The 26,437-nt window shown below is 44.2% G+C and overlaps 1 protein-coding gene across 3 annotated transcripts in view; it reads left to right on the top strand.

Annotated features, from left to right (window-relative positions):
• Window positions 1-26,437, top strand: part of SH3KBP1 (SH3 domain containing kinase binding protein 1) — a 436,506-nt gene that overhangs the window by 172,737 nt on the left and 237,332 nt on the right. Inside the window, exon 1 of one of the 3 annotated variants that reach the window (XM_029240520.1) lies at window positions 7,224-7,386. The exons of the other annotated variants lie outside the window; for them this stretch is intronic. Coding sequence (XP_029096353.1) covers window positions 7,336-7,386 — 51 coding nt within the window. The 5' untranslated portion in view covers window positions 7,224-7,335. Of the gene's footprint in view, window positions 1-7,223; window positions 7,387-26,437 lie in introns of those variants that run through there. 3 annotated transcript variants of the gene reach the window in all.

The following is a 26,437-nucleotide window of genomic DNA, read 5'->3' as shown; positions in this document are numbered from 1 at the left end:
AAACCGTAAACCATGAAACAAGCAACAAAGAAATACAGGAGGGGGAAAGGATAGAGTGAGGTGGCGTGTGTGAGCTGTTTCAGCCAGAGTCATCAGAGAAGGCCTCTTGGGGGAGGTGACATTGTAGCTCACACCTGAGTGATGAGGAGGTTCCTGTCATTACTCGGGCCATCTAAGTGGAGAACAGCCAGTGCAAAGGCCCTTAGGCATGAACAAGCTTGGCTCCCCTCAGCTTTAGAAGGTCACAGCGCTAGGGAGATATTGCTGATGAGAGCGACCCTTGCAGCTGAGTCACTGTCAAGGCTAAACCCAGGGAGGAAGTAGTGGGTGGGTTCCCTCTTGCTCTCATTCTTCTTCTCTTTTTTAAACACAGACAGTAATTACTCCTCTCCCCTAGCCCCCCCCCCCCATTTTGAGGGACGGGGAGAGCCTATTTTACCTTTTTTATAACCACTTCAGGACCTGGCACAGAGTGAAAAGGAATGTGAATTTGCTGTTGTGAGTAGAGGCCTTATTATTTATCCAGTAACGGTGTATTACTTACTCCTCTCCTAATTGTAGGGAATGTGCATTAACTCAGCTAATCCTCACCCCAACCCCACCCCAGGTAGTGATTATTCCTGTATTACAGACAGAAAACTGAAGCCCACAGAAGTTACCTGACTTGATGGAGATTGCAGCTGTATTATAGGTCAACCTTGGTATCTGAACACCAGTAGCCCGACTTCTCATGATTGCCTCGTAAGAACTAACTGGAAGGATGGGTATTCTGAAAATGAGCCTCTGGTGGGGGGAAAAATAAAGGAACATTATTGTTTAATTCTTAGGGTAACTCAGTTTACGTTAAAGTGTTGGCTAGTGAAACTGCCCAGGGAAGTGGATTTAATAAATACACTGAATGATCTATCATTTGTTCATTTGTTATGAGTGCTTAAAAACAGATGAAAATGGGTAGCTTAAACAGTTTCAACATCCCAATTCCCTTTGCTCTCTTACTACTACATATATTACTATGTAGTATTAATACTGTGAAGGCAATTGTCTGGCATTTGCCTACCCAGAACGTTCTGGAAAGCAGCATTTGTGATCTCAATAAGTGTTATGTCATTGGTACCAGTCTGCTCTTTTGTAGAATGCATTTTTCACCTGCTCAAATGCTTTTCATAATTTTTTCTATAATAATGCTTATCCACTGAGAATAAATGTCATAATATAAATAAACCACATTAAGTACACGATTTGAGGGGGAGAACTTTACATATTCATTGATTTCTTCCTTTCTTTTTTTTTTTTTTTGCCATTAGAGGAAAGAAAAAAGAACTTTCCCGCAAGCACCTCTCTTGATACAACCAGAAGGTTGCTCGTGTTGGGTAATGAAACATTCGTTGAAGGAAATGCAATCTGGGTGGAGTGTTCTCTAACCAGTAGTAATAATTGAGCACCTCCTGTGTACATAGTTCTCTTATCTGTACCATTTATGGTACTACATACTGGGAGGGAAAAACAGCAAACTCCTATACAACATTTCTTTTTTTTTTTAACATCTTTATTAGAGTATAATTGCTTTACAATGGTGTGTTAGTTTCTGCTTTATAACAAAGTGAAACAGTTATACATATACATATGTTCCCATATCTCTTCCCTCTTGCGTCTCCCTCCCTCCCACCCTCCCTATCCCACCCCTCTAGATGGTCACAAAGCACCGAGCTGATCTCCCTGTGCTATGCGGCTGCTTCCCACTAGCTATCTGTTTTTACATTTAGTAGTGTATATATGTCCATGCCACTCTCGCTTCGTCCCGGCTTACCCTTCCCCCTCCCCATATCCTCAAGTCCCTTCTCTAGTAGGTCTGCTCTTATACAGCATTTCCCATGGACCAGAGAGGTTAAGTAACTTGCCCAGGGGAGAACAAATACTCAATGCCAGAGCTGAACTTGAACCTGTTGGTGGTTTAATTCGAGTCCATGCTCTCTCACTCCTGATTGTACTATGGTACAGGGGTACAGGATTGTCTGGGTGGCCTTGGCTATATTAAAACAACAACTTGACTTCCCTGGTGGCGCAGTGGTTAAGAATCCGCCTGCCAATGCAGGGGACACGAGTTCAAGCCCTGGTCTGGGAAGATCCCATGAGCTGCGGAGCAACTAAGCCCGTGCACCACAACTACTGAGCCTGCGCTCTAGAGCCCGTGAGCCACAACTACTGAGCCCGCGTGCTACAACTACTGAAGCCCATGTGCCTCGAGCCCGTGCTCTGAAACAAACAGAAGCCACCACAATGAGAAGCCCACGCACCGCAACGAAGAGTAGCCTCCGCTCGCCACAACTAGAGGAAGCCCGCGCGCAGCAGTGAAGACCTAACACAGCCAAAAATAAATAAATAAATTTTAAAACAACAACAACAACAACAATGCAGAGCTTAATTAGCATGAGGGGTACCGGGTACCATAATCTGTCAGGTTCTAAGAACCTGCTAGAAATCTTTGCTGAGCTGGGTGTTAGGCTACTGAGAGATTTTTTTTTTTTTTTAATATGCAGCTACATTCACTTGGAACCACGACTTCCTGTGAATGCCTTATGATGTTATTTGAAGAAGAGAAATAAGCTTATGAATTTTTAAAAAGTTTCTTGAAGTATATTGATTTTTAAGAATGGATGCAATTAATAGTTCTCATGAGTCCTAAGAATTATTCACCTTGGTGTGCTTTGGGTCCACGTAGAGCTCTTTAATATTGAAAGACTTTGCAGGTCCTGCTGCTGTGCCCATGTAGGAGTCGAATGTGGCTGGTAGCTTTAAACATGCGCAGTAATGTAAGTGTTGATGCTGCCAGCACAAATGGAAAAATGTATTGCTTTTATTGAAAAAACAGGCTGTGTCTAGTCTTTTGACTCCCTTTACATTTAATCTAATACTTTCTGGGAGGGTGGGAGGGAGGGAGCGGGATTTGGCCCTTTTGTCGTTCATCAGTAAGATCCTGACAAACTGTGGGATGTGAATTCTGATGGTGACCTCCCACTGCTGCTTCTCTCACTTGTGAAGGGGAAACAAACAAAACACAGCCTAGGAGACTGTGAAGCCAGGTGATGGTATAGCCCAAGCTTCTCAAGCTCTATCGTGCCTTCCAGCTTTCCAGATCCGTCCTTTCCCATCTTGTTAAAATGCAGATTCGGATTCAGGGGGTCTAGGCTGGGTGAATGGGGGAAGGCTGAGATTGATGCTTCTTTTAGTAACAAGGGTGTAACTGACCCTTTTCACCCAGCCCTCTATTTTGGGGCTGTCTTGATCCCCTGAATCACCTGGGGGAGTTTGAACACCATGGATTCCCAGTCCACACACCAAACTGATTGGATTAGAGTCACAGGGGCTGAGGCTAGGCAGGTATTTAGGGAGAAAAAAAAAGCTACTGAAGTGATTTGATAATAAATCTGTCACCTTTGTTTTTCTTTTGGTAGGGGAGAAGGGGGATAATGACAGCTTTGAAAACTTCACTGTTGGAATCAGATTGAGATGTTTAAAGACAAACTGTCTGACATCCCAAGGGCTTCCTGTTTGATCTAAACTCCCTGAGAAAGCCCGCCCACCCCGGCCGCCAAGGGAATTGATGAGTTCTTGATTGTGCCCAGGCTATCTTAAATCAGGGAGCATAGAGAAAAAGGAGAGTACTTAACGGTTGGTTTGCTGACCTGCTCAGCATTAGATAATGTCTGTGAAGGCTCCCGGAGTGTGTCCAGGGAAGCTGGGACCCAAATATGGGAAAGAGGAGTCATGATTATGAGGTAGGAGTTGAAATCACCGTTGTGAATATTTGAAGTGTTGTTTCAGCCCATTCCTCGCTCCTGTGTTGGAGTTTCATTTCTGGTGTTCCGAGAGCGAGAGCCGGGACAAGCAGGAGGGCTGGGCCGTATCTTTGTTGTGATGGAGCGCCAACTCCACGGTGGGTTTCTGCAGGTTGTTCCTTTCACAGAGTGACTTTTTCTTTTTTTTGAACACTGAGACTCTCCAGGAACTGGCTTTTTAACATTTCTTAAATTTTGCTATTAATCTTTTCCCCTGAGATCTGCAGGAAGATCAGACACCAGGTGGAGACGATCTTGCCAACATTCCTGCATCTATTGGGTCCCTTTTAAAATGTGTAGTCTTGCTTTAAAACCAAGTGTTTCCCATTCTTGTTGTGTTTGTGACTTTCGGTACCCCAGCTCCTTACCTTGTCTAAGGGTTAAAAATAAATAAGGACACCCCATAATCAGAAAAAATAGTCAGACATTCCTGCCCTTCCTTTGCTTGAAAGCTTGTACACAGTGAGAGAGATGCTGTGCACTGTCACCATTACCTTCTGCATCAGGGAGCGTTTGAGCCGAGAAGCAGAAGTGCTCAGCATGGTCGGAGACAGGGATTTCTTACAGGGTGGCATGTACATGTTGTGGGCACCTGTGTCCCTTGCTGAGCCTGAAGTCGCTCTAGGAAAGTGGGTGTGGGCGGGAGCCAGGACACGTGGGACCTACCTCTGGCTCTCCCATCCCCAATGTCAATGACACAAGGGACCTATAGGAGAAGCTGGTGTCCTTCCCCAAAGAGAAAGCTCAGACCAGTTCAGTGGGTGTCCATCAAGTGTCTGTCATGTCTGGAGTGCTGTTCTAGGCCCTGGAGTCTAGCCTGGTGGGAGAGATAGACCCAGAAACATACTTTTTCAACCCATTGTGACAAGCAGTCAGTCTGCTCAGGGAACCCAAAGGGAGGGGACCTAAGAGCTGGGGTACGATAGGAAGGACTAGATCGGTGAAGAGGACAGCTAGAGCGAGCGAGGAAGCAGGTGCAGTGTGAGCAGAGGCAGAGGGGAAACAATTTGATGAGTTTCTGGAAGTGAGCCTCGCCTGCGAGTAAAATGGGAACTGGGGAAAGTGAGGTCGGGAGGTGACAGGGACCTTGCGTCCCTTTGTAAGGAACTTGGATTCTACCAGGAAGCACTGAAGGAAGGATTTTAAGCAGGGGCGTGCTGCCATCAGGTGTGGATGGAGGAAAAGTCTCCTCAACCTGTGACTTCTCCTGAATGAGCATCTGCTCCCATGTAGCTTTTTTTTTAAATAAATTTATTTATTTATTATATTTATTTTTGGCTGCGTTGGGTCTTCATTGCTGCGCGCGGGCTTTCTCTAGTTGCGGCGAGCGGGGGCTACTCTTCGTTGCGGTGCGTGGGCCTCTCATTGCGGTGGCTTCTCTTGTTGCGGAGCATGGGCTCTAGGCGCGCGGGCTTCAGTTGTTGTGGCTCGTGGGCTCTAGAGCGCAGGCTCAGTAGTTGTGGCGCATGGGCTGAGTTGCTCCGCAGCATGTGGGATCTTCCCGGACCAGGGCTCGAACCCGTGTCCCCTGCGTTGGCAGGCGGATTCTTAACCACTGTGCCACCAGCGAAGTCCCACCCCTTTTTTTTTAAACAGCTCTATTGAGATCTAATTTATATGCTGTAAAATTTACCCATTAGAAGTGTCCCATTCAGTGGTTTTTAGTATATTTACAGAGTTGTGTAACCATCACCACAATCTAATTTTTGAACTTGTCCATCACCCCCAAAGGAAACCTTGTGCCCAGTTGCAGTCACTCCCATTTCCACGCCCAGCCCTAGGCAACCACTCATCTTTGTAATTTCTCCCTTTTCTTTAACATTAAGTAGAATGTTTTCTGTGAGTGTTTTATTAACTTTAGAGGAGTCTCTTTTGCCAAATTACAAACTCTTGCTCTTGGCTCCGCAGACTGTTCCTGTCAGCAGTGCTTTAGATCACATGTAACAGAAACCTCTCGGGGACTGGATTAGACATGGATATTTGTTATCTCAGTAATCGGGAGGCTACAGGTAGGGTGGACCCTGAGGGCAGTGTGATCAGCTGCTTAACGTGATATCATAGACCTGTGTTCTTGCTGCCTCTCCACCACGGTATCGGTCTGGCAGTAGTTTCACCCAAGGGCTGGTTTCTCTGTGGTTGTCAGGCAGTTGTAGGATGGCATCCTTTGGCGGGGAAGCGGGGCCCTCTGCTTCCTTGTTCATAGCTGGTATGTAGGAGGAGGCCTTTCCTGCAGTCTGATTGGGTGAGCTGAGTTCCTGTTGCCCACCCTGAACCAATAATTGGTTTGCAATTAATTAGGCTGCCACTCTGGAGCTGGGAATGGGCTCTATGGGGGATAGGTGGGCACCTGTGACCAAGAGTGGACTCTGCTGGGTAGGCTTGTGAGTAATGGTACCTGAGCATTTTTGAAGCTGACCCTAGCCTTACGTCTCTGTGAAAAGTGTCATCAATTCAGATCTCACCAGTTCAGGAGTTCTTCACAGTCTGGTCAGGGAGTGCTCTGAAGTTTACCTTTGGATGATGTAATAGTCTGGGCAGTAGTGGGAATGGTGGTAACATTAACTTATGTGGGATATTAATGATTTAAGTCTCTTTAGAAAAACCTGTTTGCTTTAGGATAGAAATATTTAAATGTCACTAGTAGTAAATAATAGAACATCATTCTTATCTAGTTATTAAGTTAGCCCCTTGGAATCTCTCCTGGAGGAAAAAAAATAAAATCCTGTCCTGAATATGTCAGTTTTCGAGTTACTATAGGAACTTGGAATTAACAAAAATTGACTTTCTTTCAAGTATAATTCACACTTCACTAAGCCAAATAGACATTCTGCCAGTTATCTGGACTTTATTAAACTTTGCTTTATATGTAGTAGAAAAATCAAGGTAGGCCTCTGCTTTGCACAGTCATTTATTTGATTATGAGCTGTATTTTCAAGTCTATTTTGGAGTGAGGTTTGTCCTCATGTAAGTACTGAGCGTTTGCTGGTGCAGCTCTTAATGGTGAGAACGGATGTTGAAGAAAGCAAACACCATATGCCCTTTGTTTCCCGTGCATGTCCCCTCCTGGAGGCTGGGTGGAGTGTTTCAGCTGTCTCGAATAATCTCCATTTTGCTGTGACTGCAGACTTTGTGGTTCTCCAGCTCTCCTCTCTGATGTTAGTTACAACTTCTTCCTAATTAGGTGGCTCTTTTTCCTCTTTCTCCCCGGGGTCATAAAGGTTCCACACTCTCAAGTGCCAGAGACTGGATTCATTTTGAAAAAAACGCATTTCACTCGATTTGTGAGAGAAATAAGCACAGAGAGAGAGAGAAAAAAAAACCCACCCAGTGTGAATATGTAGCGGGAGGGGCGGGTGGGCTGGGTACGGGACAGGATGCTTAGAATAATTCTGCTGCCAAGTGAATCACAGAGACTTGCAGTTCTCGGCGAGCACGGAACACACTCCTGCCCAGAGTTCAGACACAGTCAGCCCGCTCTCACCATTTCATACTCCGCGGTATGGAGCTTTCCGCAGCCAAAGCCCCGAGTGCTGCCGATGCGTCTGAGATTGTAAGTAGGCCATACATCTGTTTCGATTGTTATTATGTCTGCATCTTTTGTAGCCTGTTGCCCGACTGCTTCGTAGGCCGGGAGGGAGGCACGATGGGGAATTTGGTCCTGGCTCAGTCCTTCCGAGATGGTGAGCAACACCGTTTTCCATTTGGACCCGGGTGTTTCAGTTTTCTTGTTTGCGGAGGAAGGGAATTTCTTTCCCCAAGCCCTCCTCAGTGACAGAAGTGGCTTTTGGCTGAGCCCCTTTGGTAGCGGCACCTATAAAGATTTGGAACAGGCCTGTCGTCTGGCGGGATGGCTCTTTCCTTCTCCTGACCGCTGTCAATGAGTTTTTTCCAGGGGACACGGCACACGAGACAACCCCAGTCAGCCAAGCCCACCCCTGAGTCCCCACGCCTGCAGATGGCCCTTTCACGGGTGAAGTGTCCCTGTCAAGGGTTGGGAGTAGGTAACATTTCTGAGGCAGCTGACAGAGTTGGGAAGCCAGGTGTGGAATCCAGCTTTCCTGTGGTGGGAAGGAATAAGGGGGCAGGAGAGGAGAATGACAGGACAGGGAGGCAGGACAGAAAGTTAGATCGGGGGCTTTTCATGCCACTGTCCTGTTGCTCGATGCCAGCCCAGGTGGCAGGCAAGGCTCAAATCCTCACTCAGCTAACTGTAGCCTGGGGCCACTAACAAAAATCTCTCCTGGTCTTACTTTTCTCACTTGAAAATTGTGATCACTGCACTTCATGGGATTGCTGTATTATTTGGAGTGATGAGCGTGAAAGCACCTGGCACTTGGTCAGCACTCCCTAAGCGATGTATTTTGCCCTCCTTTACCCCTTCTCCTTCCTCAGTGGGATATTAGACCATCAGTGCAAGCAGTGTGCTGGGCTCTGAAATGCCACCCATGTTGCTGTCCCCAGCTTGTTTGGGGGCAGCCTTTGTGGCCGTCGAGTTCCCTTGGTTGGTGTCATAGGTTTATCTTGAGGTCGGCCAGTTGGCCTGGTTGCCCTTTTATTCATGGGTACATGACTCCCCAGAACAAGGAGGTCTCGGGGAGAAGGTGTGAGTGGGTCGCGCTCATGTCTCACAGATCTGTTTGCCTTAGAGATCATGGGGACTGGGGAGGCTGTGCTAAGAGTCCTAGATGGAGAGTGATCATTCAGAAGAGCCATTTCTGCTTCAACTTTGAATTTCCAAGTTATCAATACCTATGTTCAGCCGGCGCAAGGGAGAAGAAAAAGGAATGATAAACCTCGAAGAACACTGCTCAGCAATTTATCTGATTTCTGATTCAGAAGTAGGTGTACAGCTACTTCCCCGTGACTTTACATCCAGTTGTTTCAGTCATCCTGTTCATGGATTCAGGCAACCTCCATGCACATGGGTCAATTCCTAATTGCCTTCCCACCATTAGGTGTGTTTGCTTGTTTAGGGGGATTTTCTAGAGCCTGTCCTGTTAATTAGTTTTACCCTGTGCTTTATATTTGCTGACTGTGAGTTAATTGCTAATAATAGTGTTCCCTTGTCAGTTACAAGTTCTCCCACCCCTTTGCCCCCATTGAATTCCATGTATTTCATCTCATATTTAGGCTAAAACAGTTTGTCTCTAGCTGGCAAGACTCCTTAATAACCGTACTCATGAGCTGTAACACAATGGTAATTTTTACCCTTGATTTTGGAGACATTGTATCATCTGTACATTTTGTTTTGTGTGCAATGATTTAAGAGTGCCTTTTTTTCCTTAACCAACATCAAAGTCATGTATCACAATGTACCAACCTTCAGTAGCTCTCTGTTGCTCTTCATTGGAATCCACCTTCTTGCCCACCGCCGGCTGTGCCTTGTATGATCTGGCACGTGCCTATCTTTGCAGCCTCATCGCGGTCACCCTCCCACTTGGCCACTTCCTCCTACCATACCACCGCCCTGGCCACCCTAGCACCTGCTGAGCCCCTTCCTGCTTCTGGGCCCGGGCACTTGAGGTGCTTTCTCCTGGGAGCACCCTTTCTTTGGCTCTTGCTCGGCTGGCTCTTGTTCTGCTTTCAAGTGTTACTCAGAGAAGCCCTCCTGAGCCATCTTATCTAAAGGGACTTCCTCCATCTTAAGTTTCCTTCTCCCTTCCCGTCACATCACCACATCTATTTCTTGCAGGGCGCTTACATCACAGCCTGTAAATCCCTTGTTGCCTCATTGATTTACTTGGCACTTGCTGTCTCCTTCACTGGAATTTCAGCCCTGGTGCGGGCAGAGGCCTTGTCTGTCTTATTCCACTGTATCCCCGGCGCCTAACTCAGTTCTAGACACATAGTAGATGCTCAGCAAATATTTGTTGAACGAATAGAGGCTTTGGATGACTGATACAGTGGATGCCTTCTAAGTAGTGTGCGACTGCAAGCTGATAAAGTTAGTTCCCTCTTTTCTGTGCCAGACCCTCCCCACCCCATGTGCCTCCGTCACTGCTCTGGCACTTTGGGAGCACTCCAGACCCCAGAGCCCCGTTTCCCTCTCCTGGCAAGCCCATGGCTGGTATCAGGAGTCACCCTCTAACTGTTTTAAGCATCACTTTTGTTCTCAAAATGAAAACCACCTGTCTTCAAAGTGATTTGCTTAAAACAAATGCGTATTTCTTTAACAAGGCCTTCCTCCCCTTCTGCCTTTCCCCACCTCCTGCCAAGAAGAATGGGAAAACACTCTTATCTTGGAAAGTGATTTTTCCCTCTGGTCACAATCCACAGCTGGATGATTTATCAGCCAGTGTGCTGGGCAATAGCTTCCCCACCCTGCGGCTCTCAAACGGTGATGATTTGTTCTCCTGAGAGGCTTGAAGGGGGTCCTGTGATGGGGGCTTGGCGTTGACACTGCCCATCTTTGTATATTTCCTTTAAACGTCCTTCCTACAGGTACGGAACCTAGCCCAGGGCACCATGTAAATGGCGGCAGGGGTGGGGATGGTGTCTAAGTGCTTTCTGGTGGACTGTTTGCCAGCTCATTGATTCCTTAACACCAACTCGGGGGAGTAAATAGTATTACCCCCATTTTAGAGGTGGTGAGATAGAGGCTCACAGAGGTTAGGTAGGTCATAAGCAGCCAGAATCAGAACCCAGGTCTCTCTGGCTTCCAAATCCACGTATTATTTGTTGGTGTACTCAGTGTTCCTTAGGCTGTTTTTTTTTTTTTTCCTCACTGCGCGGCTTGCGGGATCTTAGTGACCTGGCCAGGAATTGAACCCCGGGCCCTTGACGATGGAAGCGTGGAGTCCTAACCACTGGACCACCAAGGAATTCCCTCTTAGGCTTTTTTTTTTTAATATAAATTTATTTATTTATTTTTGGCTACATTGGGTCTTCGTTGCTGTGCCGTGGGCTTTTCTCTAGTTGCGGCGAGCTGGGGCTACTCTTCATTGCGGTGCTTGGGCTGCTTGTTGTGGTGGCTTCTCTTGTTGCAGAGCACGGGCTCTAGGCGCGTGGGCTTCAGTAGTTGTGGCACGCGGGCTCAGCAGTTGTGGCTCGTGGGCTCTAGAGCGCAGGCTCAGTAGTTGTGGCGCATGGCCTGAGTTGCTCCACAGCACGTGGGATCTTCCCGGACCAGGGCTCGAACCCATGTCTCCTGCGTTGGCAGGCGGATTCTTTATTTTTTTAAGAAGATGACTTTTAAATTTATTTATTTTTCCTGTGTTCTTCGTTTCTGTGCGAGGGCTTTCTCCAGTTGCAGCGAGCGGGGGCCACTGTTCATCACGGTGTGAGGGCCTCTCACTGTCACGGCCTCTCTTGTTACGGAGCACAGGCTCCAGACGTGCAGGCTCAGTAGTTGTGGCTCACGGGCCTAGCTGCTCCGCGGCATGTGGGATCTTCCCAGACCAGGGCTCAAACCCATGTACCCTGCGTTGGCAGGCAGACTCTCAACCACTGCGCCATCAGGGAAGCCCTGGCAGGCGGATTCTTAACTACTGCGCCACCAGGGAAGCCCCAAGCCTTTTTTTTTGACTATGTCTTGCAGTTAAAAAACAATCTGGCAACTTAGCATACATGTGCACATACAGTACACATGTGCATATATGTACACATACATGTAGCTGCAAAACACTTCCTGAAGCAGTAGTTGCCTTCACTGTGTGTGATGCACTCTTTCATTCTCTGTTCTTTTCAAAGAATGCTGGTCAGCATATAGCAGGATTCCCTTCTTTTTAAAAGCTGAATAATATTTCATTATATATATATGCCATGGTTTCTTTATCCATTCATCCATCAATGGATGGATGTTGTTTCCATACCTTGGTTGCCAGGGGCTGGGGGGGAGAGGGAAATGGGAAGTTGCCATTCAGTGGGTATAAAGTTCCAGTTATGCAAGATGAATATGCTGTAAAGTTCTGCTGTGCAGCAGTACTGTGTTGTGCACTTAAGTTTTAAGAAGGTAGGCTCGAGTGAAGTGTTCTCACCCGCCCCCTCACACACACACAGAATGCTGGTGAGGACCTTCTAAATTTTTTTGTTTTGGAACTCAACTGTTTTTATTTCACTCCTTTTTAAAAAAAATTTTTTGGAGTATAGTTGCTTTACTGTGTTAGTTTACTGTGTTAGTTTCTACTATACAGCAAAGTGAATCAGCCATACATATACATATATCCCCTCATTTTTGGATTTCCTTCCCATTTAGGTCACCACAGAGCACTGAGTAGAGTTCCCTGTGCTATACAGTAGGCCCTCATTAATTATCTACTTTATACATAGAGTCAATAGTGTATAGATGTCAATCCCAATCTCCCAATTCATCCCACCCCCTCTTTCCCCCTTGGTGTCCATACGTTTGTTCTCTACATAATACAAGCCACAGACCGGGAGAAAATATTTTCAAAAACACATTGATAAAGGACTCATGTCTAAAATATTAAAAAGAACACTTAAAACTTAGATATAAGAATACATATATCCCAATTAAAAATAAAATAGCTGAACACTTCACCTCTGCTTATGAGGTTACAGAGCAACCATAATTTTCATTCATTGCTTATGGGAGTGCAAAATGGTACAGCCACTTTGGAAGACAGTTCGGCAGTTTCCTAAAAAGCTAACAGACTCTTACAGAGCTAAATATATATGACTTAGCACTTATGCCCCTAGATATTTCCCCAAATGATTTGAAAACTTATGTTGACACAAAAACATGTACATGAATGTATAGTAACTTTATTCATAATAGCCAGAAACTGGAAAAATCCAAGATGCCCCTCAGTAGGTGAATAGATGAACAAACTATATTACATTCATTGGAATATTATTTAGCCATAAAAAGAAATTAGCTACTGAGCTATGAAAAGGCCTGGATGTATGTTTCATACATATTGCGAAGTGGAAAACCCCAGTATGAAAAGGCACAATAATGTATGACCCCACATTATAGGAAATTCTGGAAAAGGCAAAACTATAGAGGCAGTAAAAAGATCAGTGGTTGCTAGGGGTTTAGGGAATAGAAGGAGAGTTGACTAGCTGAAACACAGGTAATCTTTAGGGTGGTCAAAATATTCTGTATAATACTTGGATGCTAGGTACATGACATGCATTTGTGAAAGCCCAGAGAAGTTTGCAGAACAAAGAGTAAATATTAATGTATGCAAATTTTAAAAAACATTTAAGTAGTTGGGTGATCCTAGGAAGGAATGCATACTGTGACAAGATAGTCTAGTTGTTTTATAATTGCATAAAACAATCTTAGTGAAGGGGATGGGGGATAAGGCGTGGCCCAAATGACTTTGGAAATGAGTAGAATCTGTAAGAGTAAAGGCAAAAGAAATTGCACATAAGTGCTGTACTTTAGTTGATGACGCTGTTTCCCCTGGGGGTACAGGTTAGAAATTCTGATACTGTTATACATGTGTACTGGAATTTAACAGTTAAGTAAATGAATGGCAGATGGCAGAGCCAAGTTTCTCACTGATTGGACGGGAGGTTATAGAAGTGAATAGGCTAGAATGATTCCTGTGGTTATGATTTATAGTTGAAGACATTAATTTGAACTCATGTTTAGCTGAAAATAGATTCAGATGATTTCATATATGAAGTATTTATAGATACATGTATATATACAGGTTAGTACACACATGTACTAACATGCTTCATGTTCTAGCAGCTGACAGGACCTAGAAGAAGTGAATATCCAGTAGCAAAAAACACACCTAGCAGTCAGATTTAGGTTTCTAAAAGCATTCTCTAGCAAAGTAACCAAGGTTCCTTGGAAAAATGATTCCAGGACTGAAGCAGGAAATATACAAGATGAGACAGAGCATCTTGTAGTGCCAGAAAGTGATTTTTAAAAAATCTACATTGATGGAGGTATGTCAAAGGGACAAATTAGCCACCTGAAGAGGTCCCAGTGGCCAAATCTGAAATACTTTGAATAACAAAATAAATTAGTATTGGATTAAAGCCTAAAGTATAAAGTAAATTTCCATGAGTCCATATTGATGTAAAGAAGATTGAATAAGTAAATAAATGGGGCACATAAACAAATACCCCTTGCCAAAGAATTCCAAATAATTTATGTAGATACTTTGACCTCAAGGAGAGAGAGCCTAAATCCCCATTCCTTAAGTCTAGGTTATGCATAATGACTTCCTTTTAAATTATGGAAGAAAGGAGACAAGAATAACTTCATAGTGGAGAAACCTGACAACCACTATCTCAGTCAGGTGATGGAAGTCAATATCAATGCCACGTTGATAATATGTACCCTTGACATGATGTGTTGACTGTGGCACTTTACCTCTGCAGTCTTCTGCGCAGAATACATAGCTCAGTCTAACCACTGGGAAAACATCAGACAAATCCCAAAAGAGGAAGTGATACAAAATATATAACCATTACCCCTTAAAACTTTCAGGGTCATCAAAAACAAGGAAGGTCTGAAAAACGATCACAGAGAGAAGTATCCTAAAGAGATATGACACTAAATATAACATGGACCTTCTAAATTGATTGCCTGACCCACTAATTGATGGCAACCGGAACTCTTTTGGAAACAGCTTGACAAACACTAGTGTAGGTGAGATGTAATATATGCTTACTTTACATAGAGCTTTACATGATGTAAGCTACTTTCTAAAATGTCTGTGGAAGTATAACATACATATGTAAAATGCACATGAGAGTAAGCTTGTTGAAGTTTTGCAAACTGAACATATCTGTGTAACCATCAAATCAAAACACACACCGCTGATTAAGCTTCTTTGAATCAAGACAGGCAGGCATGGAGTACAACAGAAACAGATATGCCCACGATTTGTTCTGAATTATGCACATCTAGCTTACTTGATAGAATTTCTCTTTTTAGATCGATATTTTGTGTTTCCAGTGATGGGGCTTGACTGGTATTTTAGATCTAACAACCACCCAAGGAATGGAACAAGGCTTCCGTAAGGGCTGTCAGAAATGGGCAGAAAAGGAGGCTGGCTGAGCATGGGCCTGGCAAAATATGAACAACGAGGAGGAGGGGGAAAGGGCCAGGCCCCGAGGTTGGATATGGAAACGTTCAAGTGTGAGGATTTATGGTGATAGTAATTGAGACCAATTTTACTGAAATTTGGGGGAGGGGTGTGAATGGAAAGGAGGGAAGGGAACTTGTGATTAGAGTCCCAGGCCCCTAGAAGCCAATGAACTTTTGTGTGAAATAAGGAACTTCTACCTCTCATGGTGGGTATTGAGTTTTTTTTGTTGTTGTTGTTGTTTTTTTGCCGTACGCGGGCCTCTCACAGTTGTGGCCTCTCCCGTTGCGGAGCACAGGCTCCGGACGCGCAGGCTCAGCGGCCATGGCTCACGGGCCCAGCCGCTCCGCGGCACGTGGGATCCTCCCGGACCGGGGCACGAACCCGTGTCCCCTGCATCGGCGGGCGGACTCTCAACCACTGCGCCACCAGGGAAGCCCCGGTATTGACTTTTAGAGAAAATTGTTTTAGCACACTGAAGCAAACTGCTTATTTCTTGGCGAAAGACATACATGCATCTCAATACAAACGGAAGCTAGAGTAACTCAGCTTTCGTAATATGTGTGTTCTGCAAGGCTGTCTCGGTGGACAAATTGTCCATAGTTCGTTGTAATGGGATGTCCACAGAAATGAAAGAGAGCATTTACTGGGCTTTTAAACATTACATGCTGTTACAAAATTTGGGTAATCAACGCCCTTGGTGAAATGCAATGATAGCAAATTTTGTCAAACTGCAGCAGCTTCCTTGAATCAGGAACTTCGGGATAATAATAAAATCCTTTATTCATTGTGGACTAGATAAGCTCTTGACCTGTGGTGCTCACTGTGGGTTGGTGCTTAATTCTGCGTGTGTCGTGACTGTGTTTGTGCAAGAAAAGTCCTGGGACTGTAACACACACACACTGTGGCCCAAGATGAGGCACCCCGCTGGGGATAGGGAGCGGCTGTATTGGGACTTCCCTGGTGGAGCAGTGGTTAAGAACCCACCTGCCAATGCAGGGGACACGGGATCGAGCCCTGGTCCAGGAAGATCCCACATGCCGCGGAGCAGCTAAGCCCGTGCGCCACAACTACTGAGCCTGCGCTCTAGAGCCTGCAAGCCACAACTACTGAAGCCCGCGCGCCTAGAGCCCGTGCTCTGCAACAAGAGAAGCCACCACAATGAGAAGTCCGCGCACCACAATGAAGAGTAGCCCCCACTCGCCGCAACTAGAGAAAGCCCGCGCACAGCAACGGACACCCAATGCAGCCAAAAATAAATAAATAAATAAATTTATTTAAAAAAAACAAAACAAAAGAATGAGTTACTGTTCCTTTCCTGGAGCTGAGCATCATGCCAGGGCAGTAAGTACTTGCTGGATGAATGGAGGGAGAAAGGAAAAAAAAAATCATAGCTAGCATTTAGTAGTATGTACTATGTGCTTTGCCTCTTTGATCTGATCTAGTCATCAGAACAAGCCTTTGAGGTAGGCACTGTGAATATCCTTAGCTTTAGAGTGAGCTTATGTCCCTGTTTGCCAGGGGACTGTCCTGGTGTTTGCCTGTTGTCCTAGCATTGACATCGATAGCCTCCTTTTCATTCCAAAATGTCCTGGTTCAGATGATAAATTCTTTTTAAAAAAATTTATTTTATTTATATACATTATTTATTTTTGGCTGCATTGGGTCTTGCATGCGGGCTTTCTCTAGTTGAGGCGAGCAGGGGCTACTCTTCGTTGCGGTGCGTGGGATTCTCATTGCAGTGGCTTCTCTCGTTGCAGAGCACGGGCTCTAGGTGCGCGGGCTTCAGTAGTTGTGGCTCGCGGGCTCTAGAGCGCAGGCTCAGTAGTTGTGGCGCACGGGCTTAGTTGCTCCGCGGCATGTGGGATCTTCGCGGACCAGGGCTCGAACCTGTGTCCCCTGCGTTGGCAGGTGGATTCTTCACTACTGTGCCACCGGGGAAGTCCCGATAAATTCTTTCACTCTGAAACTTCAGATCTTGTCATTTGACCACTAAGTTCTACTGCTTCACAATTTAGGTCAAGGAACATGTAGTATAAAAACAGCGTTCTTGATGTTTTCCAGTCCCCGTCTTTAGTGAAAATCACCGCCATGATGTGTGACTAAGGGCAGTAGGAATGTGCTAGGCGAAGACCCATTGAAATCCTCTGTGTGAGCTCATTGCTGAATCTAGACGATGAGTAGCCCGGAGTGATAATACTGTTCACAAATGCCTGGTGCTTTATTATTTACAAAACCCTTTCTCCTACTGTATTGTGTTGAAACTTCTTGGCCCTGTGGCGTGGGGTGGTGGTATTTCCATTTTCGGAAGGAGGATGCAAGATCAGCAGGCCGATGTGGTCACCTGCCTGAGGTTTTACAGCCAGAAAAGGAGCTGATCCCAGATTCGACGCAGATATTCTGCCTCCATCAGCATTTTCTACCCTGCCAGACATGCCTTATGCAGCTATTCGACGGTGCTGTGGGGTTTTTTTAATTTTATTTTTTTTAAATTGAAGTTTAGTTGATTTACAATGGTGTGCCAATCTCTGCTGTACAGCAAAGTGACTCAGTTATACACGTATAGACATTCTTCTTTTCATATTCTTTTCCATTATGGTTTATCACAGGATATTGAGTATAGTTCCCTGTGCTGTACAGTAGGACCTTGTTGTTTATCCATCCTACATATACTAGTTTACACCTCGAGGGTGATGCTTATGGAGCATTAGGACGTCACCTGGAGATTCATTAACCCCAACACAGGATTCCACAACCTCGACACTGTTGACATTTTCGGCTATTTAAGCCTATTGTGGGGCTGTCTTATGCACTGTAGGATGTTTAGCAGCATCTCTGACCTCTACCCACTAGATGCCAATAGCACACACCTCCTTTCCTCCCCCAGTTGTGACAGTGAAAAATGTCTTCAGGCAGTGTCAAATGTCCCCTGCGACACAATTGCCCCTGGTTACACCTGTCATTTCCCTCTCTCTCTAGTTTCTAAAGCATCAGAAAAACTATTGAAAGCCCCACAAAGGGGCAGAAAAGAGGACAAGCAACACATTTCACATGAAATTCGCTTCCACAAAAGAACATTGGGTTCTTATCCCAAGGAAGGATAAGATAGCCAGCATTTTTTAAAGTCAAAAATCACACAATTAAAAATGTTTTGTAATAGAAAAGTTAGAATAGAGATCAGCTGAAATATGCACATACAAAATCTCCTGTGATCCAACTGCCCAGAGATAACTATTGATACAATTCACATTATGCTTTCGCTCCTTCTAATCTTTTCGAACACAAGTGTATAAATATGTGTATCATTTTTCAAATAGGGCTGTGCCACAAATGCTGTTATAATCACTGCAGATATCTTTCTATATCTATGATATAGAGCTGCAGAGTGTTTCATTGTATGGCTACAGTATAATTTATTCACTCAGCCTCCTGTTGTGTACATTTGTTTTGTATCTACTTTTGCTTTTGCTTTTACATGCAGAGCTCTGTTGAGGATTCATGTGTGTGCATCTAAGCCTTTCACAGCTTTTTTTTCCTTATAGAAATAAGGCAATTTTAGCATCTAATGAACAAGTATCCGGGTCATAATGTGCTGGATTGTATTTTGATTATATTACGTACTTTTGCCCCTTAAAATTATGGAAAGTGCATTGATAAAATTTTGTTTATGCACTCAGCTTGCAGAATGGAGTGTGGAAAGTTCTTTGGTTTTCTGATTAAATGATGATTAATGATAAACCATTTAGGTTTCAGGCCTTGCTCATGAAAACCACTCTTAACTCAGGCTACTTCCTGAGTAGGAATTACAGCCCATTGACAATCAGTGAGTCTTCCTTTAACACTGTTCACTGCTGAGAGTAATTTAGGGCTATGTTCTCATGAATTCTCATTGCTCAAGTATTTTTCTTGTACGTGTTTAAAATGGAAAAACAAAACCTCGTGGTAAAAACATTGAAGCAGTATAGAAGAGCTTAAATATTCCCTACTTTACTCCCCTCTTGTTTTTTTAATTCCCTAGATATTTTTAATGCAACTACAAGCAATAAAAACATACAAAAAATTTTTTTAAACCCCACAAACTAGACAGTATGCAAGGTCTGATCCGAATGGCTTTTTTCAGTTAAAGTTTCCTTCTGTGTCTGCACCTTATTCTGTGCAATTGGTGCCCTATTTGGGGTTGTTTCAGGCCTTTCTTTTTCATCAGCAACAAAGCACCCTATTTATGTGAGTGCACCTGAAGGATAAATGTCTAGCAGTGGAGTTGTTGGGTTAAGAGTCTGTCCTTAGAATTTTCATAGATACTGCTAATTGCCCTTCTACCAATTGTATATATATATATACACACACACATACATACATACATACATACATACATACATGTATATCCTGGCTTGCTTCCAGCAGGCATTTTTTTTTCTGCCTGGCATAAACTATGATTAATAAACGCTGTGGTTGAACCTCATCTATGGGAAGGGCCATAATTGGTTAGGAGGAGCCCACAGTCTCCCTAGTGACCATTCTAGGGATTGACTCCTGGCCTTGGGGGAACCAAGGGGGAGATTTATTTACTGACTTTCTCCTGGAATTGGTCTGGAACTGGCTTTTACTTTTGTCAACCGTGGAGTAAGAAGTACATGTGTAAAGCTGGGAGACGATACCCAGGTAGGTGACTTTCTGGTGATGTTTGACGGAGTGTCTCAATTAGAATTGAGCTGGTTAGAAATGGACCTTTGTTACTAAAGAGGCTGCAATTATTTACTTCTCAGTGAGTCTCTGAAATAGAAGAGCATGTCATTTAGCATTTGGTACAATGTACTAAATGTAACATGTCAATATAATAAATGTAACTCTAATGTGATACAGTCATTTCATAACCATTTTCACTCCCCTTACGTTTTCTGTAAAGTCTTTTCTGATGTTTCTCCCTTCTCCGTCTTTGTCTACTCCATATTGATAATTTTTTGTACTGTCCTTTTTTTTTGTCGTACGCGGGCCTCTCACTGCTGTGGCCTCTCCCGTTGCGGAGCACAGGCTCAGTGGCCATGGCTCATGGACCCAGCCGCTCCGCGGCATGTGGGATCTTCCCGGACCGGGGCACAAACCCGTGTCCCCTGCATCGGCAGGCGGACTCTCAACCACTGCGCCACCAGGGAAGCCCTGTACTGTCCTTTTAAAAAACTGATAATTACGGTCAATGCTGCATTTTGGACCTTTTGTTGTTTTATTATCTTATTTGTGACCAGCTTTGTCTCCCTAATCAAATGTTCACCACCCTTTGGTTTCTAGTCCTCATCGCCCTAGCACAGTGTTTGGCATATACGTATTTGGGTTGGGTGCTCACTTCAGAATCCTCATTTTATGGGGTCTCTGGTAAAAGAGGACCATCCCTGGACGGTCCCCCTTTGGGCCCCAGGATGGTGATTATTAAGGTCTCTGTTGCCTCACTCTTAAGGGCCTTGCTTTCCTGCCCAAGGGAGGGCACAGCAAGGTGCCATATTTTATTGATTTTGTGTTTGAAGCCACGGAGGCTGGCCAATGTTTGAAGGTGGTTCCATGGCCCTGGATAACAGTGTGAGGGGCCTGTATTTTCTGAGAAGTCGGGGGGCTTTCTGATGGGCACTTCAAATGTTCACTCACTGCAGTCTTGGCCAGAATTTTTTGAGTCAGCCTCGGGTGAGCCACCCCGAGGCTGAGATACAGAGAGGAAAGCAGGGCTGAGGAAACTGACTTTTCCTGTCAGTGAGCCTGAAATTGGGGCAACTCTTGGTATGCACCCCGTTGTCCAGTGCTGTAGCTAATGCTAGGAGATGACCTAGGAACTCGGGGCATGGGGCCCGTGCCCTGAAGGCGGAAGCTGACGGCTTTTTAGGTTTGGCCTCCAGCGGGGCTCCTTGGGCTCTCCTCTGCCTTCTCCTCATCCCTCCAGGGCTTACACCCGGGGCCCTGCTGACACTGTTCTCTGGGGAGCTTCCAGAGGCATGGCCTACACCTCAGCAGGGAGTCTTAAAAAAGAAACAAGCCAGAGAACTTTATTTTTCTTATTGTTCAAGTAATAGATTTTCTTTTATAGCAAGTAAAGAGAACCCTTTAGAGGCAGACAGTGTGATCCAAGGAAAATGGCCTTTGGAGCCAAATGGTTCTGGGATGGAATGTGGGCTCTGTGACTTTTTCCTTAAGGAGCTGTTATGAGCTGAATTGTACACCCCCCCAAATTCATATGAGGCTAGTCTAACTGGTGTCCTTGTAAGAGAAGGGGCCTAGGATACAGAGAGACACCAGGGATGCGTACACCAAGCAAAGACCATGTGAGGACGCAGTGAGACGGTGGCCGCCTGCAAGCCAAGGAGAGAGGCCTCTGATGAAACCAAACCTGCTGACACCTTGATTTTGGACTTCTAGTCTCCAGAGCTGTGAGAAATCAATTCTGTTGTTTAAGCCCCCCAGTCTGTGGTATTTTTTATGACAGCCCTGGCAAATGAATATAGGTGCTTTTAGCAAGTCAGCTCCTCCAATTTTGCTTCCCCCATCACTAAAGAGAAGACCACAACACCTGCCTTTCAGAGTCTATGTGAGGGACAGACATAATCCTGGCTTAGAGCAGGTACTCACAAATGGTGCCGGTGATTTAATTGTATAATGATAGAAACCACCGCCCTGTCCCCCACCTAGGTTTTCTGGCTTCAGCCTGATTTGAGGGTTTTTTTCCTTTCTTTCTTTCTTTTTTTTTTTTACTTTCCTTTTAAGTGCTTTTCAAGCAGGGTTGCAAAGAACTCCTGGGATCAGAGGAAGTGGGTACTTCATGGGTTTATAACACGCAAGGAAATATTTTCTTCTGATTAATCCTTTTCATCCTTTTAATCTCCTAACATACTGGTGTTCCAGGTACAATTTTATTTAGGACAAGGATTCTGCTGCTAAAATTAATTGAAAGCACCTTTGGGTGTGGTATAAATATTTCCTGTACCTAATATCCACTGTATTAGTTTGCTAAGGCTGCCGTCACAAAGTACCACCAACTAGGGGTACTTAAACAACAGAAATGTATTGTCTCACAGTTCTGGAGCCTGGAAATCCAAGATTGTGGAGTGGGCAGGGTTGATTTCTTCTGAAGTTCTGAGGGAGAATCTGTTCCAGGCCTCTCTCCTAGCTTCTGGGGGGTTTGCTGGTGATCTTTGATGTTTCTTGGCTTGTAGATGCATCACCTTGATCTCTGCCCTCATCCTCGCACGGCGTTCTCTCTGCGTGCACATCTCCATTTCCAAATTTCTCCTTTTTGTAAAGATGTCAGTCATGTGGATCAAGGCCCACTCAGATGACCTCATCTTAACTTGATTGTCTGCAAAGACCCTATTTCCAAATAAGGTCACATTCACAGGTATTGGAGAGTAGGACCTTAAACGTCTTCTGGAGGATACAATTCAAGCCATAATAGCAATGATACTGGAACCCAGTTTGCCGTCTGTGTCCCTCTGCCTGCAGCTGGCAGCTTCCCAGGAGAAGTGTCCTCGCCTGGTCTACAGCTTCCATTCGTCTTGCAGGTTTTAGTTCAGAAGTCACCTCCTCAAAGAGCTCTTCTGCAGCTACTCTCAGTATAGATTGATTGAATGAATGAAATAGATTGTGGAGTAAAATTGAAGTGTGACTGAGAATTATGCCGATATTTTGCCCTAAAAGTGTGAGGGAGCTTCTCTCTACCCCCCATAAACGTTACTTGTAGCTTTCTTGTATATCTTGGCTGTGTCACCACTACAGATGCTATTTAAGTATCATTTTGTGCCTGTGAATTGAGATGTCGGGCACCTCCCGAATGTCATGATGTTTCCTGTTCTGTGTGCAGAGCATGCCAGGAGGACTCAATCTGTTGGATTTTAATTTTTTTTTGCAGTGAATTACAACTTAATTATGATTTTACAATAATTCACAGAGCAGAACTGGCTAGAACCCTTCTCTGAAAGACCTCTCAGGTCTAGAAAACCTACAAATTATGAGTAAGGGAAGCATTTACTGATTCCAGTGAATCGGTTTGTGTTTACTGAGTATGCTCTATTTGCTAAAACCTCGCTAGGTGCTGTGCAGACAGTAGGTAGTATAGATAATAGTTATGGCCTCCAGCGCCACACAATTCATTTGCATCAAACATTCAAAAAATAAACAACAATCCATGCAAAGTTGAACGAGGATGTGTAGTGTAGAAATTAAGAAGGAAAGAGTGCTCACCGTGGGCCAGAGGGTCAGGAAAGGCCTTGTGGACAAGCTTAGCTTAAGCTTAGGCTACATCTGGAACAGGTAAAGATCCGAGGAGAAGAGGAAAATTACTAGTCCAGAATAATAGTAATGCACCGTGGAGGTATATAATAGTCCCAGTGTATACTGAGCGACCTTGTTCTAATAAGATTAATTTTGTTCATAGCATAGGTATGATCTGGTTTATAATAGGAAAATATTGGGAACAACTAAGCTTCCCATCAACTTGGGAAGAATAAATTACAGTACATCTCCATACTATATAGGATACTCCACAGCCAGAAAAAAGAATGAGAACACTTTTTACTGACATGGAAAGACCTCCCAAATATATTGTTAAGTGAGAAAAGCAAGGTTCGGGAGAGCATGAATCATATACTAACCTATGACACTTGCTTAAAGAAACTGGAAGATATGCAAGAAACTAATTACAATTAGGAGCAGTAGTGGTAAACTGGGGTAGTGGGAGCTAGATTGTGTGTGTCTGTGCGTGTGTGTGTGTATGTGTGTGTGTGTTTTATTTTGGAGATTTGAATGATATAAGTGTATCCTATTCAAAAGGGTAAAAAGAAAGCTACGCATGCTGACAGCAGTGTTAGCTCACACTGTTGCTACTCTGAAATTGATTGCAATGTCTCGGGGGCTTTGCCTTGCCGGGACAGAATGAATGAAGATTACCAGCTACACTAGACATCTAAGGGATAAGCTCTTGCATTTGCTCAGACAAGGAAATTCTCTTAACCAGGTTTTCACTTTTATGGGTTATCACTAGAAATGTTTCACATGTGCACTAGAGTAGAGGAAATAGTATAATGACCCTCTTTGTACCCATCGTCCAGTTCCAGCAATTACCAGCGGCCGGCCAATCTCATTTCATTGGTTCTCCCTCCTCCTTACTCTCCCCCTCCACCCCGACCTTGATTCTTTTGAAGGCAGCACCTTTCTCATTGTTTTATTTAGAATTATGACTCAGACCTCATGGATCCCACCATGGCCCCAGACATGCAGAGAAAATTGGATGCTTGAGGTGGAAAAAATTGTCTTTAACTGAATTTGGCTCATCTCCTTAGGTGCAGGTTTTAAAAATTATGGTAAAATACACATAACATAAAAGTTATCATCTTAATCATTTTTAAAGGTACGGTTCCGTAGTGTCAAGTGTATTCACATTGCTGTGCAGCTGATCTCCAGAACTCTTACATCTGGCAAAACTGAAACTCTAGCCATTAAAGAACAACTCCCCGTTCCTCCTCCCCCCAGCCCCTGGCAGCCACCATTCTACCTTCTGTCTCTCTGAATCTAACTACACTAGGTACCTCATATAAGTGGAATCATGCTGTATTTGTACTATTGTAACTGGCTTATTTCACTTAGCAGAATGTCCTCAGGGTTGATCTGTACTGGAGCATGTGTCAGAATTTCCTTCGTTTTTAACGGTGAAGAATATTTCATTGTAGGGATAGACCACATTTTTGTGTATTCATTCATCTATCAACGAACTCTGGGGTTTCCTTTATGCCCCCATTTAGAATAGAGTGTTTTGTGGCTCATAATAATTTCATGCCACAGCACCATGATCTTCCAATTAAGAGAATAATCCTGAGCAGTTTGAGAATTTTTATGCCAAAAACTTGACCTGCAAAGACCAGCAAACCTTCCCTTCTGCTCTTGTGACTGAGGGCACCTTTTTTTCTTAAAGCCCTGGTATTGAATTTTGTCTCTCATTAGACTAGCTTATGAATTTAGAGAGAGCGGGACAGAGGGTGGGGAAGTATCTCCCTTTGCCTGGTACCTGGCGCTGTGCTTCGTGCTGGTTGGGTGCTCACGAAATGTTTGTTACAGAACGAACCGTACTTTGGACAAGTCACATAACCATATCTATGTATTTAGGGAGTTGAACCAGATGAATTCTAAGGCTCCTTTTGGTTCTAGCACTGTTTGAGTCCATTATTAAATCTCATGCTGAAAACTTCAAACTCTGGAAGACTGGAGAGTGGGGATGGGGGACAGGGAGTTTTGGGTAGATACGTTTTCAGTGACCCTTGAATTATACCCCAGAGGCAGTTGCCTCCAAATAGAACCACCCCAGGATAGAGTGTTTCTTAAAATAACATTTTGGATTTGAGATTTCCTCTTTGTGTGGTGATAACATTCTTCGAATAACAAAAAGCCACCAGCTAAACAGTTATTTTGAGTTTAGCTTAATTGTGTACCACGTTTCTTAGACATACAAGAATAGAAAACAAACCTACTCTTCACATCATCATCTTTTCAAAGAATCTCAGAGTAAGTTGTAGTTATAATTTTACCATGAGAAGAAGTCAAGGGAATAGCGACTAAGGAAAATGAAGCTTCCAGAATCAGAGATCAAAAAGCTGGTAAAGGGCTTCCCTGGTGGCACAGTGGTTGAGAGTCCGCCTGCCGATGCAGGGGACACGGGTTCGTGCCCCGGTCCGGGAGGATCCCACATGCCGCGGAGCGGCTGGGCCCGTGAGCCATGGCCGCTGAGCCTGCACGTCCGGAGCCTGTGCTCCGCAACAGGAGAGGCCACAACAGTGAGAGGCCCGTGTACCGCCAAAAAAAAAAAAAAAAAAAAAAAAGCTGGTAAAAAACTACGGAGGGAGATGTGATTTGGGTATTGAATCTTGTTGATTTTCTGAACTATGTGCTGGTTTCTGCATTTTTGTTTTAAGCCCGGTTTCCAAAAGTCTCTTGCTGGCAACCAGATGGTCGTCAGATAATTGATATATGTTCATTTTAAGCCCATTTGGGGGAACAGTGGCCTGGATTTTCCAGTAGGAAGATTTAGTAATTCTTTTGGTCTTTGAATGCCAGCAGGGTTTTTTTTGGAAGTTGAATTCTCTAATGTCTTGGAAGTAACCCATGGAAAATTGGAACCAATGAATTGATTGCATGATGTACTTGGGATAGAAAGTTAAGGATATGGATATATTTATTTTAGTTACAAATGTCCAGCTTTAAAAGTGGTAAAATTTGTAAAATTAGATGAGAATTTATTTTTTTAGTGTTTACAGTTTTTGCCCATTTGTTTCCCAAAACTTGAGTTAATGAATATGAATAGACATCTAAAATACACTCATCAGATTTTATGCCCCATTTTCAGAGAGTTGTTCAGAGTTCTGGGGTCTGTTATTCTATCATCCTAATGAATGCTTTTCAAAGAAAAATTCTTTAAAAAATAGTGGGGTTTGCAATGAGAAAAAGGGTCGTGAGTCAAGATGCTTAACTTACTTACATCTTCAGGTTCTGGGAATGAGGATGTAGACATATCTTTCGGGGGGCAGTCACCATTCAACCCACTATAGTGGGAGCACCAAGCCA

The sequence above is a fragment of the Monodon monoceros genome, unplaced genomic scaffold (genome assembly GCF_005190385.1).
Source record: "Monodon monoceros isolate NGI ecotype Baffin Bay Population unplaced genomic scaffold, NGI_Narwhal_1 Super_Scaffold_22, whole genome shotgun sequence".
NCBI classification, from domain to species: domain Eukaryota; kingdom Metazoa; phylum Chordata; class Mammalia; order Artiodactyla; family Monodontidae; genus Monodon; species Monodon monoceros.
Note: the sequence above shows the minus strand (reverse complement) of the source record. Positions and strands in the feature narration are given on the sequence as shown.